Consider the following 23,716-nt stretch of genomic DNA (forward strand, 5'->3'; position numbering starts at 1 on the left):
CAGATCGGCAGTTTGTGATAGTGGAAAGATGGAAACCCTCAGCTTGCCACTTCACAGACCCATACAGTGATTGGAAATGAATTGGCTACAAACGATTCATCACAAGTGGTTGTATTGCGTACCCAGAGTGGCTTGCAGTAGGACTCTGCTTACATTTACCTGCCCTGTCTGCATTGCTCACCTATACTCAGTACGATTTCTCCCCGGCCTTTGGTCATAGCTTATACCCAATTGAATAAAATTTATTCTCGAACGCCATATCATCATCTCTCGCCTGTCGTTACTGAGTTGTTTTTTGCGCCCTTCCTTAGAGCGTAAACCAAATGGAGGATGGGAGAGAGTATCAATAACGATTGCCGACAACTTTACACCCCATGTAATCCTGCCCATTGATTTCACCATCGTATTTATCATGGAGATTTACCTGGCATTAGTAGTGTAGAGTCACTTTTGGGATTGCGGAGTTCGGATTTTCAGTGTGGTGACGTTGCTTCCTTCACATGTGGCTGGCTGAGGCCAACCCCGCAAGTTCACACAACTATCTAGGGCTACTTTGGTCGTCCACACGTCTCAGCCTAGGTAGCCATGTTGTTAGGGCTGGCTACTTTAGTCGTCCGCACGTCTCACCTTAGGTAGCCATGTTGTCTACACCAAGCGGTGTCTGCTGGTTCTACTTAACCATGGGTTAAAAGCATGGCAAAGTGGAGTTGTTCACTTTCGTTGTTGAGTACCTAGTCTCTCAAAGACTTGAGCCTTTACAGAACTGGTAACTGCCTCACGTTGGGTACGACATCTCCCAAGGCGCTGCAATGACCTGCTTGTGGCAGTCATCACACTAGGACCGGAAAGCATTCGAGATTTCGTGCGCAGCACTGAGGTGTGAATCCGCTATGACAGGTCTTTTCCTGTTTTAGGGAGGTCATAAAGTAGAAGGTAACTAGTAGCCACGCACCAATATGAAAGTGCAGGCAAGTTAGCCGTGTTTTCGGAATGAAGAGGCCCTACATGGAGTGGAGCTGAGTGACGATACTTTAGTTCTGATTGTAGCAAGGCTGTAACTGTTCGGCGTTTGGAAGGGACATACGTGTTCCCTGATTTCTCCAACACCAAACACTGATCACACTAAATGGGATAGTGAAGTGAACCAAGTTGATTTGATAATAGAACATTTGTATAAAGCTTGTCCAAGTTATAAGCTTGAATGAGGCCTAAACTTTGCTATGAGGAACTTAGTCCCGCGATTGACCCGTCTTAGGCCCAACCCCTCGCTGTTGTTGCCGGCCGGTCGGAAAGTAGTTCAGATGGATTCAGAGCCATACTGAGTATCCAGCAGCACACTCAATCTTTCGAATGAGACAGCTTTCTCTGTCACACACATACACAAAGAAAGACACACAACTTTGACGCAAATGCCACTAGTTTTTGATTAGGATACAAAGTGTCGGCTACTCGAATCACTCTATACACATGGAGCCAACCCCCCTTATCCCCTTTCCACCGTTCCGCGAGCCAAGGTGATACTATGATTCCGTTTCCCCTTCCCCACGTTGTGCGTTTGATTTCATGGAAAACAGAAGAAAAGAAGAAGCAAAAACCTTCCTTCCTGTTGTGCCAATGTGGCACAAACCACTTCCATGTCGACACACCCTCCGTAAAACTGAGAAAAAGAACAGTCGCCCTTCCTGGCGATCATCTACCGAGTTTTGTCAACTCTCCTCCGAAAACTTTCTAATAACACAAGGGCCAGAACGCCAAGAGTCACAGGGTTGTTGGTCGAATCGAGAGGTTTCTCTCATGCAACTGCTTCCTCATGTACCCATCCATCCATCATCAATCAGACCACCACTTTTGCGTCGCTCAGTACAGCGGAACCCGCTGTCCCGAGTCGCAGGCGAGATTTGTAGAAAAAAAAAAGTCCCTGTCTCTCACACCAACTCCGAAAGGACATCGCTTCCCTGGCTATTCAGACACCGTAGAGTAAATGGAAATCGGCATTTTGTTGACGCAATGTACACCACGGCCGACTGAGCCGCAGATCGTAGGCATCATTTTTTTGCCGAGCCGGGCCGCGGTGACAGTTGCACAGGTTGAGGCGGAGGCTTGGCAGATTGCGTCGTCTTCTGACCACCGTTCCGTGCTGCGACCTCTGCCAAAAGTCCGCTGGACACTGGAATAGGCCTCCGCGGATACAATTCCTGTGGCGGTAGGTAAGGATTGTCATATGGCTAGTTTGGCTTCCTGTACGGCTGCTGTTGAGGTATGACCGGAATGGGCACCGGTGTCACTTTGTGCGGGATTGGTGGAGTTCCATTCGGCTTTCCTACACTACCGACAGGGCTCTGCGGCTTCGGGGTACCACCTGCGGCCATGCGCGCTCGCATGTTGGCATTGTAGGGAGATCCTTGACCGTTCTGGTCGTCGGCGGGTACTGGAGTCATGTTGTTTCCTTCATGTGTTCCCTGTATCTTGGTCCCGAAAGCTGCGCTCGTTTGCTGTGCAGCGGCTCTATATCTCGCTTGCTCGGCGTGGAGGCGCTGCTGGTCTGTCCTTGCAACGGCTGTATTGTATCCAGTTAGAGAATTCATAGGTTGTTGAGGGAGGTGGCTACCATTCGGATAATGCTGACGGTTGATCGGAGGGGTGCCAGGCACGTTCTGGTGGGGAGTTGATCCGTAGTACCGTTGCTGCTGCTGGTGTGGAGTTGGCGAATTGTATTGACCAGCCTGTACTTGGGGCGACATGTTCCGCGATTGCATGTTGTTAGCACCATTGGCGTAGTAGCCTGCGTAGCCCTGAGAAGGCGTGCTTGGCTGTTGTGGGAAAGATTGTTGGTAGGGCTGCTGGAAGCGAGCATTGGGCGTGCCGTGTGAAGGCGTGCCTGCGTAACCAGAGTATTGTGGAGGTCGTTGTTGAGATCCATACTGAACACCCTGGTGACCATACGGTGTTTGTGCCTTTCCGACGTGCTGCGCATAGTTGGTGTATCCATTGGTGTTCCGGTAATTGCCCGGCTGACCGGGACGGGGCTGCTGCGCATGAGGCATCTGGTGGGGGGCACCGCCCGGACGAGGAACGGAGCCTTGTTGCGGGGGCATGGCAGGCTGCTGTCCCGACCGGTAATAGCTGGAGGGCGCGATTGAGGGTGTTCGGGTGGGGGTTCCGTATTGCGCCGCCGCGTACTGGTTGCTGTAGGGGGTGGATGCACTAGGGGTTCGGTGAGGGGCAGGCCGGTTCGACGGAGCAGAAGCGGCGGCGCTTTGCTGTTGACGCATCCGGGCTTGCGTTGCAGCATCGTCCTCCATCACACCCTTGTACTGATCTGTGCGGACCTCGAGCTTGGTGCTGATGAGAAGCTCCTCAAGTTGGTCACCATTGAGTTTAGCCACCGCGTAGGGAGGGAGAGTGCCGACAATCAGACTCAGTTGAGCCCTCAGTGCTTCGTACGTCATCGTCTCCTCTTCCGTTGGTGCCGAGACAGCACCGTGAGAAAGCAAGTCGCCATTGACGGGATCGCCTGCGTAACGATTCTGTGATGATGGCAATGTGAGGTTGCGGATGCGCTGATACGACAGCAAGGTCTCAATCATGTCGGTGACTTCATCGAGGAATTCGTCAACCTCCTTGTCGGCGGGGTCCTTATCCTTGGGTTTCGACAGGACCTCGTTCATGTCTTCCAGCGCCGGATCCACCAGCCATTCATCCCACTTCTCAATCGCCTCAGTGACGAACTCCTCGTCCACGTTCTCAGTCTCGGCCTTCTCACCAACGTGGTTCTCAAGCGTGTCATCATCATCGACTTCCTGCAACTCGGATTCGATGAGGCGATTGAAGTTGCGCTGTCCAGTAAGCTGCCAGTACATGCGACCAGCATGGCTGGACGGAATGACGGAGCCGGAATCGTCTCTGACGGGCGCAAAGCTGGAGAATGCGCTGCGAAACAAGGACTCCATTTCGTTAACCTCAATTTCGGTAGATGAGGGTCGGTGACCTGCAAGACTTTGAGCGCGTTCGCGCTGTCTGGTCTTGCTCTTAGACGAAGGTGCCGCGTTGGTGTAGTCCAAGTAGCAACCGACTGCGACCTTTTTGCTAGAGTAAGATTCGTTGTAATACTTGGACTTTTGCGCCGGCTCTGGATGGTAGAAACCAAGGACGTTTCCCTTGACCAGCTGCTTGGGTTGCTTAGGCGGCTGCAGTGGAGGGAGAGGTCTGCTCGAGGAGAAGAGCTCTCCGAGAGTAGCTGATCTTTCGCTCTGGCGAGAAGGAACAATGTAGGTTTTCGATATGCCTAAGGGAAGTTCCATAGACGATGCCTTTGCAGCCAAGCTCTCCTGTCCCGGGGCCTTCTTGGGCAGACTTGAGAACAGTTGCTTGCCATGAGGGCCAGGGCCAACGACCGTTAAGACAGCGTTGCCTGGAGTGAGTTCCGGGGCCGGTTTGATGTTGCTGACGTTCACAGCGGTGCGTGGGTACGATATCTCCCTTCGAAGGAGGTCCATGGCCTTTTGCTGAAACTCCTTGGTCTGCACCACAGCGCCGCCATCAATGACGTCCTTGTCCTTCTCAACCTTGTCCGATTGAAGTTCCTGAAGTTGATCTTTGACGGCTTCGACGACATCGGCCGCGAGTTCGTCGACATGCGAGTACGAGTCGTGGTTGACCTTGTCGGCGATGGTGGCTGGGCTATCGGCGGACTTTTGGCGTTTTGCGTCGGGCTGCTCTGCATCGGTTTCGGGAAGGCGACGCTTCAGAATTGACGGGTTTGCATCGAAGCTTTGGACTGCGTGTCAGTACAATGCGGCCTCGGGGCTGACGAAGGGGGAATGGGCGCGCAGCCAAGGGCGCAAAGGGGGGCGCGGCAGTCGTACCTGCTAAGAACAGCAAAATAGTTCTTGATGAGGGGTTTATGATCCTCCTTTGGGGCTTCAGCATCGACTTCCATCTTCTCCGGTCCATCGCCATTGACCTCGTCGCCCTCATCCTCGGTATCGCGCTTCCTCTTCACAGGGACGACGGGCTGGGGGGACTCAGCATGGTCCGGTCCAGGGATGCCGTTTGCCTGGACCGAATCCGGCTGTGCCATTGTGAAAATCGTCGTCGTGAATTGTGGTTGTGGCTATCGATGGAAATTATCGCGATGCCAGAGCGTTTCGGGCGGTTCGTTCTGTCGATGTCGCGCGGGACGACGGGGGTGGTAGGTAGCCTAGTGGAGGGCGGGATTGTCGCGACGCGCGAGGTTCGTCGGTCGCTCGTCTTGGTGGAACTCCAAAACCTTTTTTCGTCAAGCGTCGCGAGGCCAGGCGTGTTGGGGAACCTTTTCATCCAAGAACACACTCAAAGACAAGCAACGGTACTCGGAAAATGAATGGGGTCCATCAAAGTCGCCGTTTTTGGATTTTTCTCGCCTTGCAAATGCTCCTGGAGCAATTCCCCTGCGTGACTGTCGGGAGGCTATACTGGAAAATTGGACAGAACCACGGGTCCTTGTTGGTTGCTGGCGAAAAGGCACTGAGCTGAAGTAAGCAGCGATTGGCCTGCCGATCTGAATAAGCGGACCCGTTACCCACGTGATGATCTGGCCCGTGCAGAGAGAAGAGTGGGCTCCACGTTACGCTCACACCTTGGTGACTTGATGTTCAGTTAAAGTACCTTTACGGTTGGTAGGAACGCTCTCATTTCAGAGTTGATGCACAGAGGGTAGCTTGTTGAAGCTTCCTTCTAATATTACAAACAGTATTATTGATTTTGTTCAATACATGGCCTATGAGATGTCCGCAACATCGCTGCAGTGCGGGAATTGTGATTCTATGAACCTCTGCAGCGCTGTTCGAGCTCCTGAAAGGTGAGCCTGATTTCACGTAGATAATGCACAATGACACAGATGCTCAAAGACGAATGCTACTATTGGTATTCTCACAATGGTGTCCAGACTAGCTACCTATCGTAGTTACATTACAGCCGCACCCTGGATCTGATTGACCGAGTAATCGACGTATTCTCAAGGAAATGGGGTTATGAGTAGGCGTTTATTTCTTAGCCTTGGCCAGACCAACGGCGTTCTTGCCGAGGTCGTAAACAGAGTACCACCGGCGCAGGAAGGCATCTCCCAAGATGACAAGGGGGCCGACCGGCTCGGGGAAGTCCATGCCCTGGAAGGTAGAGATGCAGCTGCCAGAGACCTCCAGGACATAGTCGTAAGCGGAAATGCTAAAGTTGTAGCCAGAGAGAGTGAAGGTGATGTCGGGAAGCTCGTCACGCTTGGAGCACTCAACAGAGTACTGGCCGTTGTAGCCCTTCTTGGCACCGATCTCCTTGTTGAGCAGCTCAGCAAGAGCAGAGGGGAGGACGTTCAGAGAAGTACCGGTGTCAAGGATGGCCCCGTGTCCCTCAAGGTCAGCGGTCTCGTCGCCAAGGGTAATGGCATCGAGGTCGACCTCCCAGTAAGCCTTGCGGCGGAGGGGGATGTAAGTGATCTTGCCCTCGTAGTGAGAGTCATCGAGGCCACCAAAGGTAGCCTCGCTCTCATCGCCCTCCTCGTTGGTGTCGCCGAGGTAGAAGGCAAAGACAGGCTCGTCAATAGCCTTCTGGTTAACAAGGTTGTAGAAGGGGGGGACAATCTTGTTGACGGAAATGGTGTCGTAACCAAGACCGAGAATGCCGTCGAAGCGGCCGAAGGCAAAGGCAAGGCCAGGCTCGCTGGTGGCCTCGGCAAAGTCCTGCTTCTTGATCTTAAGATCGCCAATGGAGACGTCATCCTGGGAGACGAAACCAGTCAAGCTGCCAGAGCCGTAGTGGATCTCGAACTCGGAGCCGTTGGACTTGTAGGTGGACGACGACGAAGAGTCATACTTGGAGTGCAGGTAGCATGCAATGCTGCCGCACTGCTGGGAAGGAACCCACAGGTTGGAGCTACCAGTGTCCAGAACAACCTTGAAGGTCTGGGGAGGGGTACCGATCTCGATCTCGGAGAAGTCTGAAGTGCGAACGTTAGTTGACTGATGGTAACTAACAACGAGGTGAATGAGACATACACTGAGCGTTCATGAAGTTGCTCACAGGCACGGGGTGCTCGCCAGTGCTTGTGAAGGGCTTCTGGTTGAACATGGCATCGGCATGGCTGTCAGGGCGGGCGCCCATGTACTTCTGGCCGAGCTGTCTGACTTGGTGCTCGATGGGAACAGAGTTCTGAGGATGGCAGCAGTCAGTAAACATTGTTGCGGGTACACAGGATGATGGGCCGAACATACAAGCTGCTCCTCGATGGGGACCTTCTTCAGCTTCAGCTTGTGGACTTCGGCCTGGGCCGCGCCCAACAGCACGGCCGCGGTGAGGAGAGTGCTCTTCATCGTGGCTGTCAACCTCGATTACCCAGATTACGATGGTGTTTGGCGCCCTGCGTCTTCGTGCTGGTGATACTGAGGAGATGGCGGTTGAAACGGATGGGGGGGATGATGATGTGTTGACGGGGGGAAGATGCGGAAGCTGGGGCGGCGCCTGTACCTATTAAGTAGGTAAGTACCTTTGCTGTGGCAGGCAGGTGTGGCAGGCTACCCAGACCAGACTTACCTTAGCAACTGCGCCCCCGTGACAACCTGCCCACTCGCCTCCGCAAGGCACGAAGGACCATGACGCAGCACCCGATAGGTGCAGGTATCTTATCTGCCTATCAAAAGCTGGGGTTGGCTGTGTTGACCCACTTTAGCTGGCTGGGGGAGCAACCATGGAACCTAAGACGGCGCGGAGCTGCCCCAACTCGCCCAAGGCACGCAGCGAGTTAGAAGCCCGAGACAGAGCTCCTGGCAGCTCTCACACACTCGGTGACACTGACACTCACACTGCTCCCGTCTCCGTCTCTCACACTCGCAGGGTGATGCGGCTGCCACTACGGGGCTTGCGTGTCCGATCGCGTGTCCCTGCAGCCTTCTACACCTCGATGCCGCTCAGTTGATCCTGCGCTGGAGAGAGATGCGCTGCAGCATTGCTGAACGCGCCGGAGTGCAAGGTAAGCAACGGGCTAACATTGCGACGGGGACCTTGACATCACGCAACGAGGTGGATTGATGAGATAAGGAAGATAGCTCAGCTCGCCTTCGGTAACCGATTCCCTGACTCTCTCTGTTACTCGGGTATCCGTGGGCCAAGCTTGGCTTGCTTACCTTATTGCTCCAACATCCGAAGCGTGCCGCGTGCCTGAAAGCCCAGCTGCCTGCATCTGGACGGACGCCTTGGTACCTGAGGCCATTGCATAGATCCTCCGCTAGGCTGTCTCGGAGCTCGGGGCCAATGTGGATGCGGTCCAGATGAGTCAGCAGTTCCTGGAGGAGAGCGTGACCCATGTTGTTGAGCTAAGGTATCGAGGCCTTCCAGGTTCTCTCGCGCCAAATGCGCTTTGGAGGTGGACTAAACTGCACGCAGGTAGTCGCAATTGCCTCAGTGTTGGCCCAGCTCACACTTTGTAACTGCTTCAACTTTAAGCTGGAATATCTTGGTTCACGTCAAAGCCGCATAGAGTTTGATGTGAAAAGTCTTGAATTATCTGGAGTTGCCGTTCAGACACTGGCCAATCACAGGTGCGCTTGAAATGAGCTAGGAGAAATGCAACTGTCTTGACTCTCACCTTTCGCCGACATCGCAACTGTTCCATCTTGGGGTCTTTGGTCGTTCTCATGTAGTCCAAGTGCATCAAAGTTGCGATGAATGGTTCTTTTGAATGCAGACTTGCCTCGCCCACTACATCGTCCCTAGCACAGATTTTCTATGATCGAAGCTATAGCTGAGCGCTGAGACGGAATATCGCCGTCTGTTTCAAAAATGGCTCTTCCTTCTCGGGTGGTTTTCTCGACGCGATGCCCCCAGTTTCCCCCAATTTGTCGAGAACGAGGTGGCTGGAAACTCACTCACGACGCACATCACTCGGGAGAAATCGTGCGAATTGCCATTCTTTTCGGGAAGAGCTATGCGCATGCTGTTGAGTCACAGTTCAATTGCCACAAATGGTCCGCTCGTAATATTGTCCCGGCTCACCCGAAGCCTTCCTGACTGAAGCTCTAGAGTCGGAAGTCGTGAGACGGTTGAGGCGGGGGAGGTACGAGCAGCTACACTAAACGGTCCAACCGCATCCCCGTCGTCGTGAAATGGGGTCCGTTTCCTCGATGACTCGTGGAACCGTTCCAGAATCGGAGTCGACAAAACCCGCCACAGGCTGTGAGTTCAGGGAAACGTCAGGGAAGCGCCGTTTTAGCGTTCCAACCGGGAACCACTTACAAAGTGGTGAGCCACACCGGGAACCACAGGGAGCCCACCAAAGGCCCAAAATGCTCCAAGCTTGCGGTCGCAAACTGTCGAGCGATCCCAATTTAGCGAACCAAATGCCTCCGAATTGTCCCTGCCATACCTACCTTACATAGCAGGTACCTTGAGGAAAGGTAAGTATACTAGTACTTCGTACCTACGTAGTATGCCTGTCCATTGTCAAGCCATCAGTCGACTATCGAGGGGCCGCCACAGTTTTTTTTCTCCAATTCCACCGCGTACTGCGTACGACTACGAAGTAAGGTACTTACAGCTCGACCCCGCCAATCACACCCCGCCAACCCCCACCGCTTCAGCATTCGATTCACATTTTGCTCCCTCCGATGTTCTGCCAAATTTTCTCAAGCTTTTTTCCCATCCCTTCATAACCTTGCTGGCCTCCCTCTCTTCCTCTTCTTTTCCTACATCTACTTCTCTTCTTGCCATTGCTTGCGAGAATTTCTCTCTTCTCTTCTTCAACTTCACAATTACGATCCTTCGTAACACCACACATCACAATGGCTGCTACTGGTTCCTACTCCCTCCCCGTCTCCCACAAGGAGGTACGTCTACTCTTTCTTTGCCCCGCCATGCTTTACAGAGCTGTATACTGACTCATTGATAGATGTTGGAGAAGTCTCTTATTGACTCCGACCCTGAGGTTGCCGAGATCATGAAGGATGAGATCAAGCGCCAGCGCGAGTCCATCATTCTCATTGCCTCCGAGAACGTCACCTCCCGTGCCGTCTTCGATGCTCTTGGATCGCCCATGTCCAACAAGTACTCCGAGGGCCAGCCCGGTGCCAGATACTACGGTGGCAACGAGCACATCGACCAGATCGAGATCCTCTGCCAGAACCGTGCCCTCAAGGCCTTCAACCTCGACTCCTCCAAGTGGGGTGTCAACGTCCAGTGCTTGTCTGGCTCTCCCGCCAACCTCCAGGTCTACCAGGCCATCATGCCCGTCCACGGCCGCCTCATGGGTCTTGACCTCCCCCACGGTGGTCACTTGTCCCACGGCTACCAGACCCCTGCCAAGAAGTACGTTACCCTACGCTTGCCACACTTGAACGAAGAATCATGACTGACTCTCGTTCCCAACAGGATCTCTGCTGTCTCTACCTACTTTGAGACCATGCCCTACCGCGTGAACCTCGACACCGGCATCATTGACTACGACCAGCTCGAGAAGAACGCCCAGCTCTTCCGTCCCAAGGTCCTCGTCGCCGGTACCTCTGCCTACTGCCGTCTGATCGACTACGGACGCATGCGCAAGATCGCCGACTCCGTCGGTGCCTACCTCGTTGTCGACATGGCTCACATCTCCGGTCTCATTGCCGCCGGCGTCATCCCCTCCCCCTTCGAGTACGCCGACATCGTCACCACCACCACCCACAAGTCCCTGCGTGGCCCCCGCGGTGCCATGATCTTCTTCCGCAAGGGCGTCCGCTCCGTCAACGCTAAGGGCCAGGAGACCCTCTACGACCTCGAGAACCCCATCAACTTCTCCGTTTTCCCCGGTCACCAGGGTGGCCCCCACAACCACACCATCACTGCCCTCGCTGTTGCCCTGAAGCAGGCTGCCAGCCCCGACTTCAAGGCCTACCAGCAGAAGGTCATTGACAACGCCAAGGCCCTTGAGAACAAGTTCAAGACCCTCGGCCACAAGCTCGTCGCCGACGGCACCGACTCCCACATGGTCCTCCTCGACCTCCGCCAGTTCAGCTTGGACGGTGCCCGTGTCGAGGCCGTTCTCGAGCAGATCAACATCACCTGCAACAAGAACTCCATCCCCGGCGACAAGAGCGCTCTTACCCCCTGCGGTCTCCGCATCGGCACCCCCGCCATGACCTCCCGTGGATTTGGAGAGGCCGACTTTGAGCGCGTCGCCAACTACATTGATGAGTCCATCAAGATCTGCAAGGAGGTCCAGGCTTCCCTGCCCAAGGAGGCCAACAAGCTCAAGGACTTCAAGGCCACCGTTGCTGGCGGCCAGGTTGCCAAGATCAACGACCTCCGCAAGGAGGTTGCCGAGTGGAGCGGCAGCTTCCCCCTCCCTGTTGAGGGCTGGCGCGTTGACGCTGGCATCTAAATCATGCCAGCGGCTTGTGTGGCGAGAATTGGCCCACGTATGCCAGGGAGCATGCCGTGGGGAAAGGAGTGGATCAAGGGAGGAATCGATATATACCACTCTGGGCTTTGATTATGCCCAGTTCAACAAAACTGGTTCAGAAGGGAATAAGCGTGGGGTGACCCCAATCGTCAAAGGGGTCCGGGTTCCGCGCATGACATTTAACATGGCTCATGAACAAAGGGAAAATGTGCTTCACAGACTACTGCTGCATTTTACATAGGCGTTGCAAATATTTCGAGCGGAAAAACAAATACCGGGAAGGGTAGAACAAAAATTCTGGGGGCGGGAGTTGGGGGTGGCGTTCTCAACTGCGGCCATATTTTAGGTAGCTGACTGCTTCAACGCGGTCAATCGCTCAATGCAATCAACACGTTGACAAGCAAGCATATGTGTCTTTTACTTGTGATCTATTGATATTTGAAACGTCGCCGTTGCGCCCTATTTGTGGCGTTGAGACATTCGAAAGTTAGCCTCGAAGCCATCTGTGACAATATTCCATGATCAACGTTGGACAACGACAAGGAAGAGTTGATTCGACATTGGCGTTCTTTGATGAAGAAGCCCCGTTGCAAAGCATTGTTCTCGGCTTGAAAGCTATTCCGTTTGTACCTACTTTACAATGGACTTGTCTTTCTTTATACACGACAGCTGCCCATTCAAATTGTCTGAACTTACACAACGAACCTTTCTTCTTGGCACTTGTCCATTCACAACGAGCTTGAGGCCGTCCCACGCAACTGTCCTGAAGACTGGTATACATAACCAACAGTCCTGTCCGAGGTTTCCATCTCATTCTCCTCTCGACAGATCAGACAGCAAACACAAACACTCTACAACAATACACCATCTGCTCGAACACACCTAGACATCAACGCATCCATCGTCAAACTTGTAAGTCACCAACCCCCAACTAACGAGTACAGTCCATCATCTCCCGCTCTCATCCACCTAAGCAGAACATCACATCTTGGTCCCGAAGTCCAGGTAAGCTTCCACCACAAAAATGACTAGACTAACATCCCTTCCCGTCATCCTCCTCGCCCTCGCCAACATCACACCAGGCTTGACATTCTACATCCCTCCTTTCCTAAAGCACCAAAACAGCACAAACGTAACCTACCACATCCCACCTCCCCCTCCATCATCCCCATCTCCATCCTCCCCCTCGGACAGCATCAGCAACATCTCCAACCTCCAAACAACAGATCCCTCCACGCCACCAACAGGCCCCTTCTACTTCCGCGGCAACCGCCGCTACGAGGACGAAATCTGCGGCGCCTCCTCCTTCGTAGGCATAACTCGCGCAACATCTCCCCTCACGACAGACTGCCTCCTCCTCGCCGACGAGGCAGCAAAAGAGCGCTACGTCTGGTACGTCCGCGGCTTCACCGACAACACCACCATCCTCGGCATCCGCACCCACGGCACCTGCAACTTTGGCATCCGCCCGCCCTACGCGGATGCCCTCCCGAGCATCAAGACGGGGTGGTACGTCGGCGGCGTGGACGTCGCGGAGGTGGTCCGCACCGCTGTGCGAGACTATAATGTGAGTGGACAGACGGGCGCGAGCGGGATGATGCATTGCTGGGCGAACAGGGAGAACCATGTTGATGTGCAGTGGGCTATTTACGGTTCTGGGGAGCAGGGTGAGGCGGGTTACTTTTGGGCGCCGCCCGTGCCGGTGAAGTCGGGTGCTGCTGGGAGGGGAGGGGTCGTGAGCACGGGTGTGATTACAGGTGTGTTGGTCTTTTGGTTGTTGTTGTTTTGATATATTGTGAACTGAGTATGGTAGAAGTATGGTCGTAGGTGCTTTGTTTGGTAAGTCGCAAGAGAAATGACCCAAGTTTTCGTTATTATATGGACTTCGTTCAAGGCATCGTATAATTGGAAGTTCAGCGAGTGTGTCACCAGTAGTGGAAGTTAAGCTTCACTTGAAGTTCGGCTTCCTGCAAGTTCCAGGCAACATCATGATTTCATGTGAAAAGCATCTCTCGCTCACGTTAGGATATGTCCCCTTTGCCTAGCGCTTTCAGGTCTGAACTTGTGGACGTGGCTCGGCAGATCGTGTATAAAACGAGAAAGCATATGCTACTCTATGCCAGCTGCTGCCTTCGCGATCTCGCCAATTCTAAGTTTCGTGTCATGTTGCCTCAATCAACTTTCCGAGTCGTCAGTAGCACGGGCTTGTACCCAAACCTTGATGGGTTATCCAGACTGTCGGGATCGTGCACAGCTCGCACACCTGTACACCTATGAAGAAGATTTTTGGCGTCGTGACTGCAACGTGACTCAATGGTATTCTGGTCTTGTTTTTGGAAAAGAAAGGTGTGATCATAGCTATTCTACAGAAAACGTCGACATCGTCGTAACGAAGCTCTGTGCAACCTGAACAACGTAGCATCGAACCTTGATCTACCGGAGGCGTTCACGCCCATACCTCGGTAGCTATCGAGAACCACAACATGTTGCATTGTTGACGGTCATATTTAGAACCGTGACACCGTGGCGAAGTTCGTAAGGCGAATAGTCACCTCGAAAGGTCTGAAAGACTGCGTGGATATGTGATCTGTTAGGCAGACCCAAGCGAGGCTGAACTTTGATCCGATGTGAACGTCAGATCACCAGCCCTTTGACGAACGTGTTCGTCTTGTAATGGTTTCGAATGAGAGAGATGGAATTTTAGCTATGAGGCAAGGAAACTTTGTGAACCTCAATGGTCGATCTAAGTGAAATTGCCGAGGCAAATGAGGGCACAAGGAGGGGGAGGGGGTCGAAACCGAAAACTTCAACTTGCCATGATGCCCACCAATCTGGATTATGTGTCGTTGCCTCGAAGCAAAACAAGCCGTATTCTGGGTTGCAGTACTGGTTGATCTGTGGCTATTTGTATAGCAACATCACACGAGGCTTTGTCAAATGGTTGCAATGGGAACACGGGAACGAGGCGCTTGCATTTTGTAATGAAGCCAAGAGGAGCGGTCTGAAAGTCTCAGTTTCCGTAGCTGTCCCTTTTGGCTAGGGCAGTAGTCAAGTATTGGCGTCGCGAGCTAGTTCCGATGGCAGCCGTTGAGAGTTTGTAGGCGCCGTCCTGAGTCAAGACGGCGTCACGAACTCGCGATAATCGGAGGGAGATCCACTTGTCGCTGGTCAGCTGTACGATTCTTCACCGTATCATCGGATGGCATTGGGAACCATGAGAGGTGATGCGGCCAAACCCGTGTTGCTTGAGAGTCGTATCCGACGGAGCAAAGAGTTGTGTGAGGCCTGCTGAGAGCTGGGAAACAAAAAACCAATGTTGCATTGTCGTTGGGCTGTCAAAAAAATGTCAGAGAATAGCAGGCGCTGCGTTGTGTCACAGGAACACACCCACGAAGCAGCCTCTCTCGAGTTTCACCCGCTTTAGAGTGTGTTCAGAACTCAAGTTGCATATGCCAAGATGCCCGGCCAGTGCTGTATGAGTAACTGAAACTAAGAGCACAAGCGGCCGTGTCGGCGCTGCATGATGCATATCTGGTAGTGACGGGATGGATCGAGACAGAGAGACAAAACAGTGGCTTGCGCTAGGCTGAATAGCCGTACCTTAACTCAACGATATTGCGGGTGCTTGAGCTCGAGGACTGTTTCGATACTGCCGCTTCTCTTTGAGTCACCAGACCAGCCTGGTGTGTGCAGCGCATTCGCTCATCGACATAGAGCGAGGGCAATGAGTTCTTCGCCTTAGGTAGGACTCCATGTCTCCTCATTCGCTCTTCATTGGTGGGCCGCTCAGTGGTTCAGCTTCAGCGAAGCCTAGTGAGTCAACATTCTATCATTTTATCATGACTGGCGTTGCAAGTCGTTGCTGCTTACGCAGCCGCTCTTTTTCATCGTCTGCGCCTGCGGCTTCACCGAAATGGAAACAAAAGCAATAGGGTGGCGGCGCCCTCGCCTTCACATTACACTTCAGTGTCTTTTCGGGCGCATTTTTCTCGTGTTGCTTGTTGTTATACGTGGCCTGGACCTAGCGCCCGGCTGATCGCGACCATTTCCATGCGGCAAATCCGGAAGCTGAGCCATCACTCTCACGAGAGCTTCAGGACGACATGACAGAAACAGCACAGACGTGGGCGAATGTCTCTCGCTTTGCTGCGGGCTGCGGGAAGGATGGAGATGGACAGAGACAGGTATGTCAGAGACACAGAACGAGAGGAGCAGAGCAAAAGGGCAAGAGATCAAAGAGAGACGAAATCGGTGGCGCCGGTTGTATGTTTCAAAACGGCAAGTCTCTAGCGGCGTCGCTATTGTCCTCCACGTTCCTTCTTCTCATCGTCCTCTTCCTTCTTCATCTCCTTCTCCTTCTGTTCCTTGGGTGTGTCGTGGGTGCCATGTACTTGTGAACTTGTGGGTGTGTCTTCAAAGTCGGACGGCGGGTGAGGCGTCGTTGCATCGATAGTGGAGGACCCCGGCCATCTCGCGCCTGCAGATGATGTGCCGTGACATGACGACCAAGTACACTATCCGTAGCAACTAGCAGGGCCAGGGCACCAATGGATCTTCAAATCCTTCCCCAAACTGCCCAAACTGCCCCTTCGCTGTTGCATTCTGGGGTTAATTTGACCTCCCGAGCTCCTCCTGGCAGGGGGCACTTCACAACAGGTGTTCCATTATCCATCACGGCGCACTTGTCCCAACTAAACACCCCTTTAGCGGAACTTCCATCTGTTCAAGCTTACCATTACCCCCTGAGTCCTCAAATTGGGTCTTGTCTCTTCTTTCCTGTCTTCGATCGTCATTTGGGTTCTCCCCGCGTCTGATGTGGCTCGTGATATCTCTTCTCTCTCTTTCCGTTATTCTCTTCTTTTCTCCACTGGCCTGAACCGCGGTTCCTGTGTGACCAACCCGCCCGGCGTGCTACGCTCCATCACCAGGACGTTCACGGCCCATCCGCCTTCTCTGTTGTTTAACTTTCGCAGCCTACTTATGGCGCTGCGCCTTCCCAGAACTTGAGAACGAGGCGCTCGATGCTGCTTGGTCAACTCGACGCGCAATATCATCCGCCTCATCTTGGCTCTCAGCTTTGGATTTCTACGACTAGGTGGCAGGAGTTCCTTAGTATAAAGACTGCCCCTCCACCCTCAACCCTGACTCTACGTTGAGCCGCATAAGGTAGTCCAAGAAGCTCATGAGCATCAGCAAATCGTAGAACAACAAGCCGCATTAGTGGGAAGAAAATAAGCATTCGGTAGAGAACCCCCCCTGCTGCTGACTCGGACTCGAGCAAGCAAGTATGGTAAGCTTTCATCTCATTCTCCCCATTTGTGTTACGGAACGGCCCGCCGCTATGCTCGGCAGCATCCTTGTTACACCCCGTTCCTCTTCCTCATCCCCCTTCCCTTTCCTCTAGTCCTTCTCTCGGCTGTCAGCTCGCTCCCTCTCTTTTTGTTGCTGACGTATTTCAAATAAATACAAATATGGCTCTCGGCACTGACCATCATAGGGGTCCATCAATAAGCAAGTTGCACGCTACGAAATCAGCGCTGTCTTCACTCATCCTGACGCCTCCGTCGATATCGTCCTGGTCCATGGTCTCAATGGTCACCCGAAAAGTACATGGACTTCCTCTTCGTCTTCGTCTCAACATAATGAAGGTGTGTTTTGGCCCACAGATCTACTACCGCAGTCTCTAGGAAAGACTCGCGCCAATATCTTGGTCTATGGCTACAACGCAGACGTCTATACCACCGGTAAAAGCACAAGTGCAAGCGACAACTTCATCTACCAACATGCTCAGACACTGGTCACAAACCTCACCCTCTATCGTAAAAGCGAGCGCACAGACAAGAACCCCATCATCTTTGTCGCACACAGCCTGGGCGGCATTCTTGTCAAGCGAGCCCTCATTTATTCCAATGACTTGAGAGACAAGAACCAAGAAGATGCCAGATCTATCTTCGTCTCCACCTTTGGAATCATTTTCCTGGGAACGCCACACACCGGATCTGACATGGCAACATGGGGTATCGTTTTGCAAAAGATGGCAGACGCCATTGCGCCTAAGAAAATGTTTGAGAGCGAGTCGGTGCTCCTCAAAACCTTGAAGAAGGACAACGAGACTCTGCAAAACATCAATAGCCACTTTCTCGACTTTTACCAGCGTTTCAAGATTCACATGGCCCATGAAAACCACAAAACGGATATCAGAGGAACGATGGTGACGGTGGTTGATGCGAGTTCGGCCAGTCCACAACTTCCAGGCGTTGTTTACTACGGCATCGAGGCCCCTCATTCCGGAATGTGCAAGTTCAACAGCAGCAGCGCTCCTGGATACAGAAACGTTTCAACCGCTATTCGGACGTGGGCAGAAGAGGCTCCGCCAGTGATTCGAACCCGCTGGGACATTGAAATGGACGACAGGAAAGTCAGAGCACAATCCGAGGCAGCCGAGATCACCCGCGAGTATGGCAGTCCTCGAGAGACTATGATTTCAGGTATGCTCCCCCTTTCCGGAAAACCATACCATAATGAAAAGCCAATCATAAATCTTCAGTCTGACATATGCATCAAGAATACAGATATGTTCCAGCAGCTCAACAATCGTCACCTGTTGACACGACAAGCACCCGATCCGCTCCTGTTTCTGACTCTGCTACCCAGGTCCTGAACTTTGGTCCTCACTTTGTTCATCCCGACCGATTCCGACCCAACTCGTTTTTCAAAGGGCGAGAGGACTATCTTGCAGATCTTCACAAACTGTTGAAAGACCCGAAGAGGCGTTCAGAGGGGACATCTGCGGTTTTAATTCAGGGCATTCCTGGTGTCGGGAAAACACATCTTGCTCGACAGTATTACTTCAATCACAAGGACCAGTATTCCGGGGGCGCATACTGGATCAGGTCTACCACGTTACAAGATATGGAAGACGGGTTCTGGCGCATTGCAAAAACCCAGGCTATCAAGGGCATGGCTGCTCAAGGACATAAGAAGGACTTGTTAAATCCACACAACATGGTCGATATCGTCAAACGGTGGTTCAATGAGTCAAACGATTGGCTGCTAGTGTTTGATGGCATTCGCGTCAACGACAAAGCGATTCTCAAGTACATACCCGACCGGCCAAACAGCAGTCTCATCTACACATCAACTGATCGGTGTGATCCTGGGTCTCATCTTCTTGACAACCCCAGCATGATGAAGTTGCCTCTACCACCCATTCAAGACGCACAGGAGTTGTTGCTCGAAGAAATGGGAAAGAAACACCCATACAACACTGATGATCTCAGACGAGCTCATGAATTGGTACAGCTGATGGGTCGCCTCCCTCTGATGATTCACGCCGCTGCTGTGAACATGAATACCACGAGGGAACCGCTTGCAAAGTATCTCAAGACCTTCCGGGACTCACCAAAAGTTGGCGAGCTTCCTGCATACATGGCGATTCGAGATCAGTTGCAGAGTCGCGGTAATCACGCCGCGTTGAATCTGATCTACATACTCTCCTTCTTCAGTCAATTCATACCGGTTGAACTACTGGCTCTTGGCTTGGGAGCTTTGGACAAGCGAACACCCGTGAAGACGGAAACGACAAAGGGCAGAAGGAGTCTGACACAGACTTTCGTTACTTTGATAAGCTTCGCCCTTATCGAACGAAACGAAGCTGATGACGACTCTTCCTCGAGCTCGCAGAGCGGTCTCGACACGACTCCTGAGCCTTTGGATACACTTCGTGTTCACAGTGTTGTACAGGCCTTCTTTATTGAGCTTCTTGCCAAGGAAGGACAGCTGCATTTCTGGCTAGAGCGGGCCATCCGCGTCTTCTGCGCATCGTTCGATGAGGCCTATACCAGGATGAACGACGAGCCTGCCACTGGCCTTCCCGAAGACTACAGACAATATATTCGACACGGCAGAAGGTTGAAGGACCTTATTGACCGCCATATCGTTGATCGCCCAATTCACGGGTCTACAGAACAACCCAGTTCGCAGTAAGTGGGAAAACATCTTAAAGTCCCATCGCAGCCCCCGTTATGCTCCAATGTCCTGCTCAAGTCCTATGGCTGAATAAATGTCCAGTCTCTTTGCTGTCTTATTTCCATCACCCTCTTCTGTTCATTCGCTACAACTCTAGGACAAGCTCGATGAAGCGTACTGACGTTCAGAAATAGAACCGGACCTGTGAATCTTGACGCTGCTCGAAAAGATTTAGAAGAACGACTTGCGAAGGTGCCTGCAGACCTTAACGACTTACAGAGGACTATATCTACCCGAATCATCGACGGAAAAGAAGCCGCCCATAATTCTGTTTTCGAGCGAATGAACAGTTTATCGTCGCATTCAACAGACGCCTCTGGTACCGCAGTACTCCCTCAATCACCAGGGGTCTACTCGGCTGCATTGGAGCAAGAATACAAATTGCCGCTGACAACCCACAACCCGCTTCACTTCCACATGCCTTATGTACCTTACGTGGATGAACAGACATCTCCGGTTGAGTACCAGGAGTCCGAGGATCGAACCATAACTCCGTACCCGCCCGACATTGAAGAAGGTCCATACAATGACACGGCTGACCCTGCGTGGACTGTTGTGGCCAGACACCGGTCAGTGAAGAAAAGGTCACTGAGGCGCTACCATGATCGTGGAGGAGCATGGAGAGAGACAGCCGTAGCGACAAATGATCCTCGTGTGAGCATCAGTCGGGAGTCTGCAAGAGGCCTCATCACCCCACCTCAGTCTTCCAGAGGCGGCAGATCACCCAGTCGGTCCAAAGTTTCCGCAAGAAGCGAAGCTGAGGCCGAACTACTTTACATCAAGAAGGGATCGCCACCACCACCTCGTGGCGGTGGCTACATACACGACAAAGGCAGAAGCTCCAGTGCCGGTACATCTGTAAGGCCAACCTCGATGCTTGGAGCTTCAAGTTACGCCAAGGCCGTGTCAGGAACCGCAGTCGAGGAAGAGGCCCCCTCATTTCCTACTTTCGCTTCTCCCCCTTCACGGGCCGCGACAATCGACAGGAAAGCTGCTTACGATGATCGGTCCGTCTACAGCCTACGGACCGTGAACAGCCGCACGCCTTCCACGGCTCTCAGGTTGAAAGAAAATCAATTTCCAAAGTTAACTGGTTCTGGAAATGCGCATCAATCGACCGAACAGTCTCGCCAATCGCAGTTTCAAGAATCCGCTTCGAAACCGTCTTTTCAAAAATTCCTGCGCCGCTTGGGCAGATCCGTCAGTGGGGGGAAGCGTCACGAAAAATCAGGCCCGGGAAAAGTTTCCTCTAGCGGTTCATCGATCTCGTCCGTTCCGAGATCGTCGGAAGAACTCCCGTACACATATCAGGAGGATGTGAGAACAGCGAACTCCAGTCCGGGGCTGGCTTACTCACAACAATTTCCCTCCGGACTGTCTGTTGTTACAAACCAAGAGAGTAGTCTGCGACAGCATCCCCTCGACCGGCAGTCAAACTCCCAGCCACCGTACACATACCAGGATGAGTCTGACAATGATGTCCTTTCCCAGTCTGATCCATGTCTGAGCCGCCCAAGTCTGAACATTTTCCCCGCTGAGAATATGGCATATCGGCTACCGCCGCGGCAGGTTCCATCTAGCACATATGAAGACAACTATCGGCCAGGAAGTCATATAGATCCTACGCCACCAAATGGGTATTCATCGCAGCCAATGTCTAGGAACCCAAGCTCAAACCCTCGACATGCGACAGCGACTGGCTCAGCAGGCACAGCTTTGAGCAGCAATAGCGGAAGTGTCAGGTCAAGTCTCCCTCATCGGCGAGCGCCGTCCATGGTAGAGACGGAGCCCTCACCGCGTCTTTCCCCAATAGAAATGGGCCAGACTTCTTACGACATATGGAGGAATAGGCAGACTGGGCAGCCCATTGACGAGGCGCTATTTGGACGCAGCAATATGCCTCGCCGACTACCTGTCGGTCGTGTTCCCAGCTTCATACGGGAAAGTCCGACATTGAGCCCGCGGTCTCTCCCTGGCAACAGCGAACCAATGTCTAGATCCGGGTCCGGGGGTATCAGAACTACAGATGGACGGCTCATCTCGTTTGGCGATATTCCCGTAGACATTGAAGAAGCAGAACGGCGGCGCATTCAGGCAGAGAACGATCGACTGCAACGTCGGTATGAAGAAGCTGTGGAGCTTTCGCGACAAATCAGAACTGGCGAGGCAGACACAGAGTCTCCCTCAGAGTCAAGCCCCATAGGGCTGGGGCTACATATGCCTTAAGAGGGACCACAGCCAGATAACAAGCCTGACGCAAGACGCCTTAGAAGGCGTCTGTGATAAGAACAGGATCGGCAGATTGGATTTCTTGTTTGACTTCTGTCTTACTTGAGGGCTTGCGACAAAAGTGTTGTTTGGGGAAATTAAGAGGCTGGCGTTGAAACAGAACAGAACAGAACAAACCAGGTATTTTAGTCATTATATCCTTCTAAAGCGGCCGTGGAGGCCAAGCGTTTCTTTTGTTCAAGGGAAATTACGGGCAGAGTACGATTAAAAGAAAGATTATGGCGCCCAGATGCTTCATCTCTTCATGTGACTAGGAATTGGTGATGTACAGCTCTGTTGACAAGAATACTTCTACAGCGTCTGGACCCTGCGGTCCAGAAATCATCCCAGGCCGTTCCACGGCCACAGCAAATCTCCGCTTTCTGGTCTCTAGTCCTTCGGCGCCAGCATGAGCACGTACTCCCGCGTACTATGCCCCAGCTTAATCATATCCTTATCCCTCAGCTCATAATACCGACTCTCGGCAACCTTGTCCCCGTTCAGCACCGTCCCGTTGGCGCTCTCGAGATCGATCAGGTACGGCTTCACCTTGCCGATCCGGTCACCAAACTCGTTCCGCTTCTCCACGTGCCGGAACTGGATCACGGCGTGCTGCTTGCTGATGCTCGGGTGCTCCGCCGCGAAGTCCACCACGGCCGCCTCCCGCCCCATCAGCCAGCAGCTCCGCAGGTTCAGGTCCACCGTGTCGACCACGTCGTCCCCCTTGAAGACGAAGAGCTTCCACTGGTCGCGGGCGGGCGGCTTGCGCGCCTCGGCGGGTTCGTGGTATTTCAGCGCGATGGAGGTGCCGTCGGCTTGTTGAACCGAGTTGGAGGCCGCTGCGAGGAGACCTGTTGTGCGGAGGTTGGGTTTTTCTTTTGGTTTTTCGGGTTCTTCGCCTTTGGAGACGGCGAAGGAGGCGTCGTGGTCCGGGAGCGGTCCCGAGCGGCGGATGGGGCTTGTGGGTGCCGTGAGGCGTTTGCGCTCTGAAGGTTTGGAGTTGTCGTCTCCCGAGTCGGAGGTTGGGCTGCGGTCGCGGTGTCGGCGGCGACGGGAGTCTTTGTCTCTGCTGCTGCGGTCGTCGTCACGAGGGGATCGCCTCCGCCTGTGTCTGTCGCGATCGCCGCGATCGCGGTCTCGTGAGCGGGAGCGTTTCCGCGCGGAAGGGTCTGGTGAGCGCGAACGGCGGGACGTCTCGCGCCTGTCGCGTGATCGTGATCTTCGTCGTTCTTTGCGTGGTGGTCTGTCCGAGCAGCGATCATGTTCGCGGTCGCGGTCGCGATGGGTGTCGCTGCGATCTTTGCTGCGTCTGCGGCGGTGGCTATCGCGATCTGTGGTGTCTCGTTCTCGGCGGGGCCGTTCGTCGTCGTCTTGGTCGTCGTGGCGGCTACGTCGCGACCGCTGGCCACGGTGCTCTTCGTCGGAGCCCATCTTTCGTGTTGATATTTATCTTGCACTTGGGGCGAGGATTGGAGCCGACGATCGTTAGGCAGTTGCGTTTTCCGCCAGAACTCGGCTCCTGTTTTCGCTGCACAACGACACTCTGTGCGAAGTTCGACGCTTCGAGCTGGAGCAATTGGCCGTGAGGAATTACGAATGCCTTCTCTGGAATTGCAATCTCGACAATGTTGCTTTAGGCGGCCATGAAAAAGCCAGGAATTCCATCGTGAGCTCTGAGGTCATCCCGCAACGGACGTGCATTTTAGCGGCTAAAGAGTAATCCTGGCGCCCCCCACACCCGCCGTAGTGCCCGTCCAGCCCGGCCCCACCCCGATCCCGTCTGCATCCCGCCCGGCCATCCTCGACCACCACCGTCGTCCTTGCATCCGCAGAATCACAAAAAAACACCAGGACAAGAACAACAAAACACCACAGCTTCCGCTCTCACATCGCAGGAAGCACGCCTACCTGCCTCAACAGCAGCCAAGCCACCAACAACACAATATTTTCAAATCCCTCCAAAACAAATAGAAATCACTTTAGACCGACAGTCAAAACCACAAAACGATTCGGGACTAG

At 53.3% G+C, this 23,716-nt stretch overlaps 9 protein-coding genes across 9 annotated transcripts; 4 read left to right on the top strand and 5 right to left on the bottom strand.

Annotated features, from left to right (window-relative positions):
• Nucleotides 1-2,225: 2,225 nt before the first annotated feature.
• CABS01_05150 (uncharacterized protein) lies at nt 2,226-5,080 on the bottom strand (the record flags this gene model as incomplete). Its single annotated transcript, XM_060538520.1, has 2 exons — nt 2,226-4,770; nt 4,866-5,080. 2 exons carry the CDS (start codon nt 5,078-5,080, stop codon nt 2,226-2,228), a joined length of 2,760 nt encoding a protein of 919 aa, XP_060405692.1.
• A 943-nt stretch (nt 5,081-6,023) lies between these two features.
• On the bottom strand, nt 6,024-7,343 carry CABS01_05151 (eukaryotic aspartyl protease; the record flags this gene model as incomplete). The annotated part of the gene is made up of 3 exons (XM_060538521.1): nt 6,024-6,970; nt 7,029-7,182; nt 7,245-7,343. 3 exons carry the CDS (start codon nt 7,341-7,343, stop codon nt 6,024-6,026), a joined length of 1,200 nt encoding a protein of 399 aa, XP_060405693.1.
• A 374-nt stretch (nt 7,344-7,717) lies between these two features.
• CABS01_05152 (uncharacterized protein) lies at nt 7,718-7,945 on the top strand (the record flags this gene model as incomplete). Its single annotated transcript, XM_060538522.1, has 1 exon — nt 7,718-7,945. The coding sequence occupies one exon, from the start codon at nt 7,718-7,720 to the stop codon at nt 7,943-7,945; it is 228 nt and encodes a 75-aa protein (XP_060405694.1).
• A 1,861-nt stretch (nt 7,946-9,806) lies between these two features.
• Nucleotides 9,807-11,380, top strand: CABS01_05153 (serine hydroxymethyltransferase; the record flags this gene model as incomplete). Its single annotated transcript, XM_060538523.1, has 3 exons — nt 9,807-9,851; nt 9,914-10,329; nt 10,393-11,380. 3 exons carry the CDS (start codon nt 9,807-9,809, stop codon nt 11,378-11,380), a joined length of 1,449 nt encoding a protein of 482 aa, XP_060405695.1.
• A 1,045-nt stretch (nt 11,381-12,425) lies between these two features.
• On the top strand, nt 12,426-13,446 carry CABS01_05154 (uncharacterized protein; the record flags this gene model as incomplete). The annotated part of the gene is made up of 2 exons (XM_060538524.1): nt 12,426-13,158; nt 13,427-13,446. The coding sequence occupies 2 exons, from the start codon at nt 12,426-12,428 to the stop codon at nt 13,444-13,446; spliced, it is 753 nt and encodes a 250-aa protein (XP_060405696.1).
• A 965-nt stretch (nt 13,447-14,411) lies between these two features.
• Nucleotides 14,412-14,930, bottom strand: CABS01_05155 (uncharacterized protein; the record flags this gene model as incomplete). The annotated part of the gene is made up of 3 exons (XM_060538525.1): nt 14,412-14,558; nt 14,615-14,733; nt 14,789-14,930. 3 exons carry the CDS (start codon nt 14,928-14,930, stop codon nt 14,412-14,414), a joined length of 408 nt encoding a protein of 135 aa, XP_060405697.1.
• Nucleotides 14,931-15,699: 769 nt separating this feature from the next.
• Nucleotides 15,700-16,464, bottom strand: CABS01_05156 (uncharacterized protein; the record flags this gene model as incomplete). Its single annotated transcript, XM_060538526.1, has 2 exons — nt 15,700-15,878; nt 16,380-16,464. The coding sequence occupies 2 exons, from the start codon at nt 16,462-16,464 to the stop codon at nt 15,700-15,702; spliced, it is 264 nt and encodes an 87-aa protein (XP_060405698.1).
• A 434-nt stretch (nt 16,465-16,898) lies between these two features.
• On the top strand, nt 16,899-21,159 carry CABS01_05157 (LipA and NB-ARC domain-containing protein; the record flags this gene model as incomplete). The annotated part of the gene is made up of 4 exons (XM_060538527.1): nt 16,899-17,889; nt 17,967-19,383; nt 19,564-20,490; nt 21,123-21,159. Coding segments are annotated over 4 exons (3,372 nt in total), but the record flags the coding sequence as incomplete, so codon positions are not given.
• Nucleotides 21,160-22,087: 928 nt separating this feature from the next.
• Nucleotides 22,088-23,128, bottom strand: CABS01_05158 (uncharacterized protein; the record flags this gene model as incomplete). Its single annotated transcript, XM_060538528.1, has 1 exon — nt 22,088-23,128. One exon carries the CDS (start codon nt 23,126-23,128, stop codon nt 22,088-22,090), a length of 1,041 nt encoding a protein of 346 aa, XP_060405700.1.
• Between the last annotated feature and the right edge of the window lie 588 nt (nt 23,129-23,716).

Source organism: Colletotrichum abscissum (assembly GCF_030869225.1).
Source record: "Colletotrichum abscissum strain IMI 504890 chromosome Unknown Scaffold_10.1, whole genome shotgun sequence".
NCBI lineage: Eukaryota > Fungi > Ascomycota > Sordariomycetes > Glomerellales > Glomerellaceae > Colletotrichum > Colletotrichum abscissum.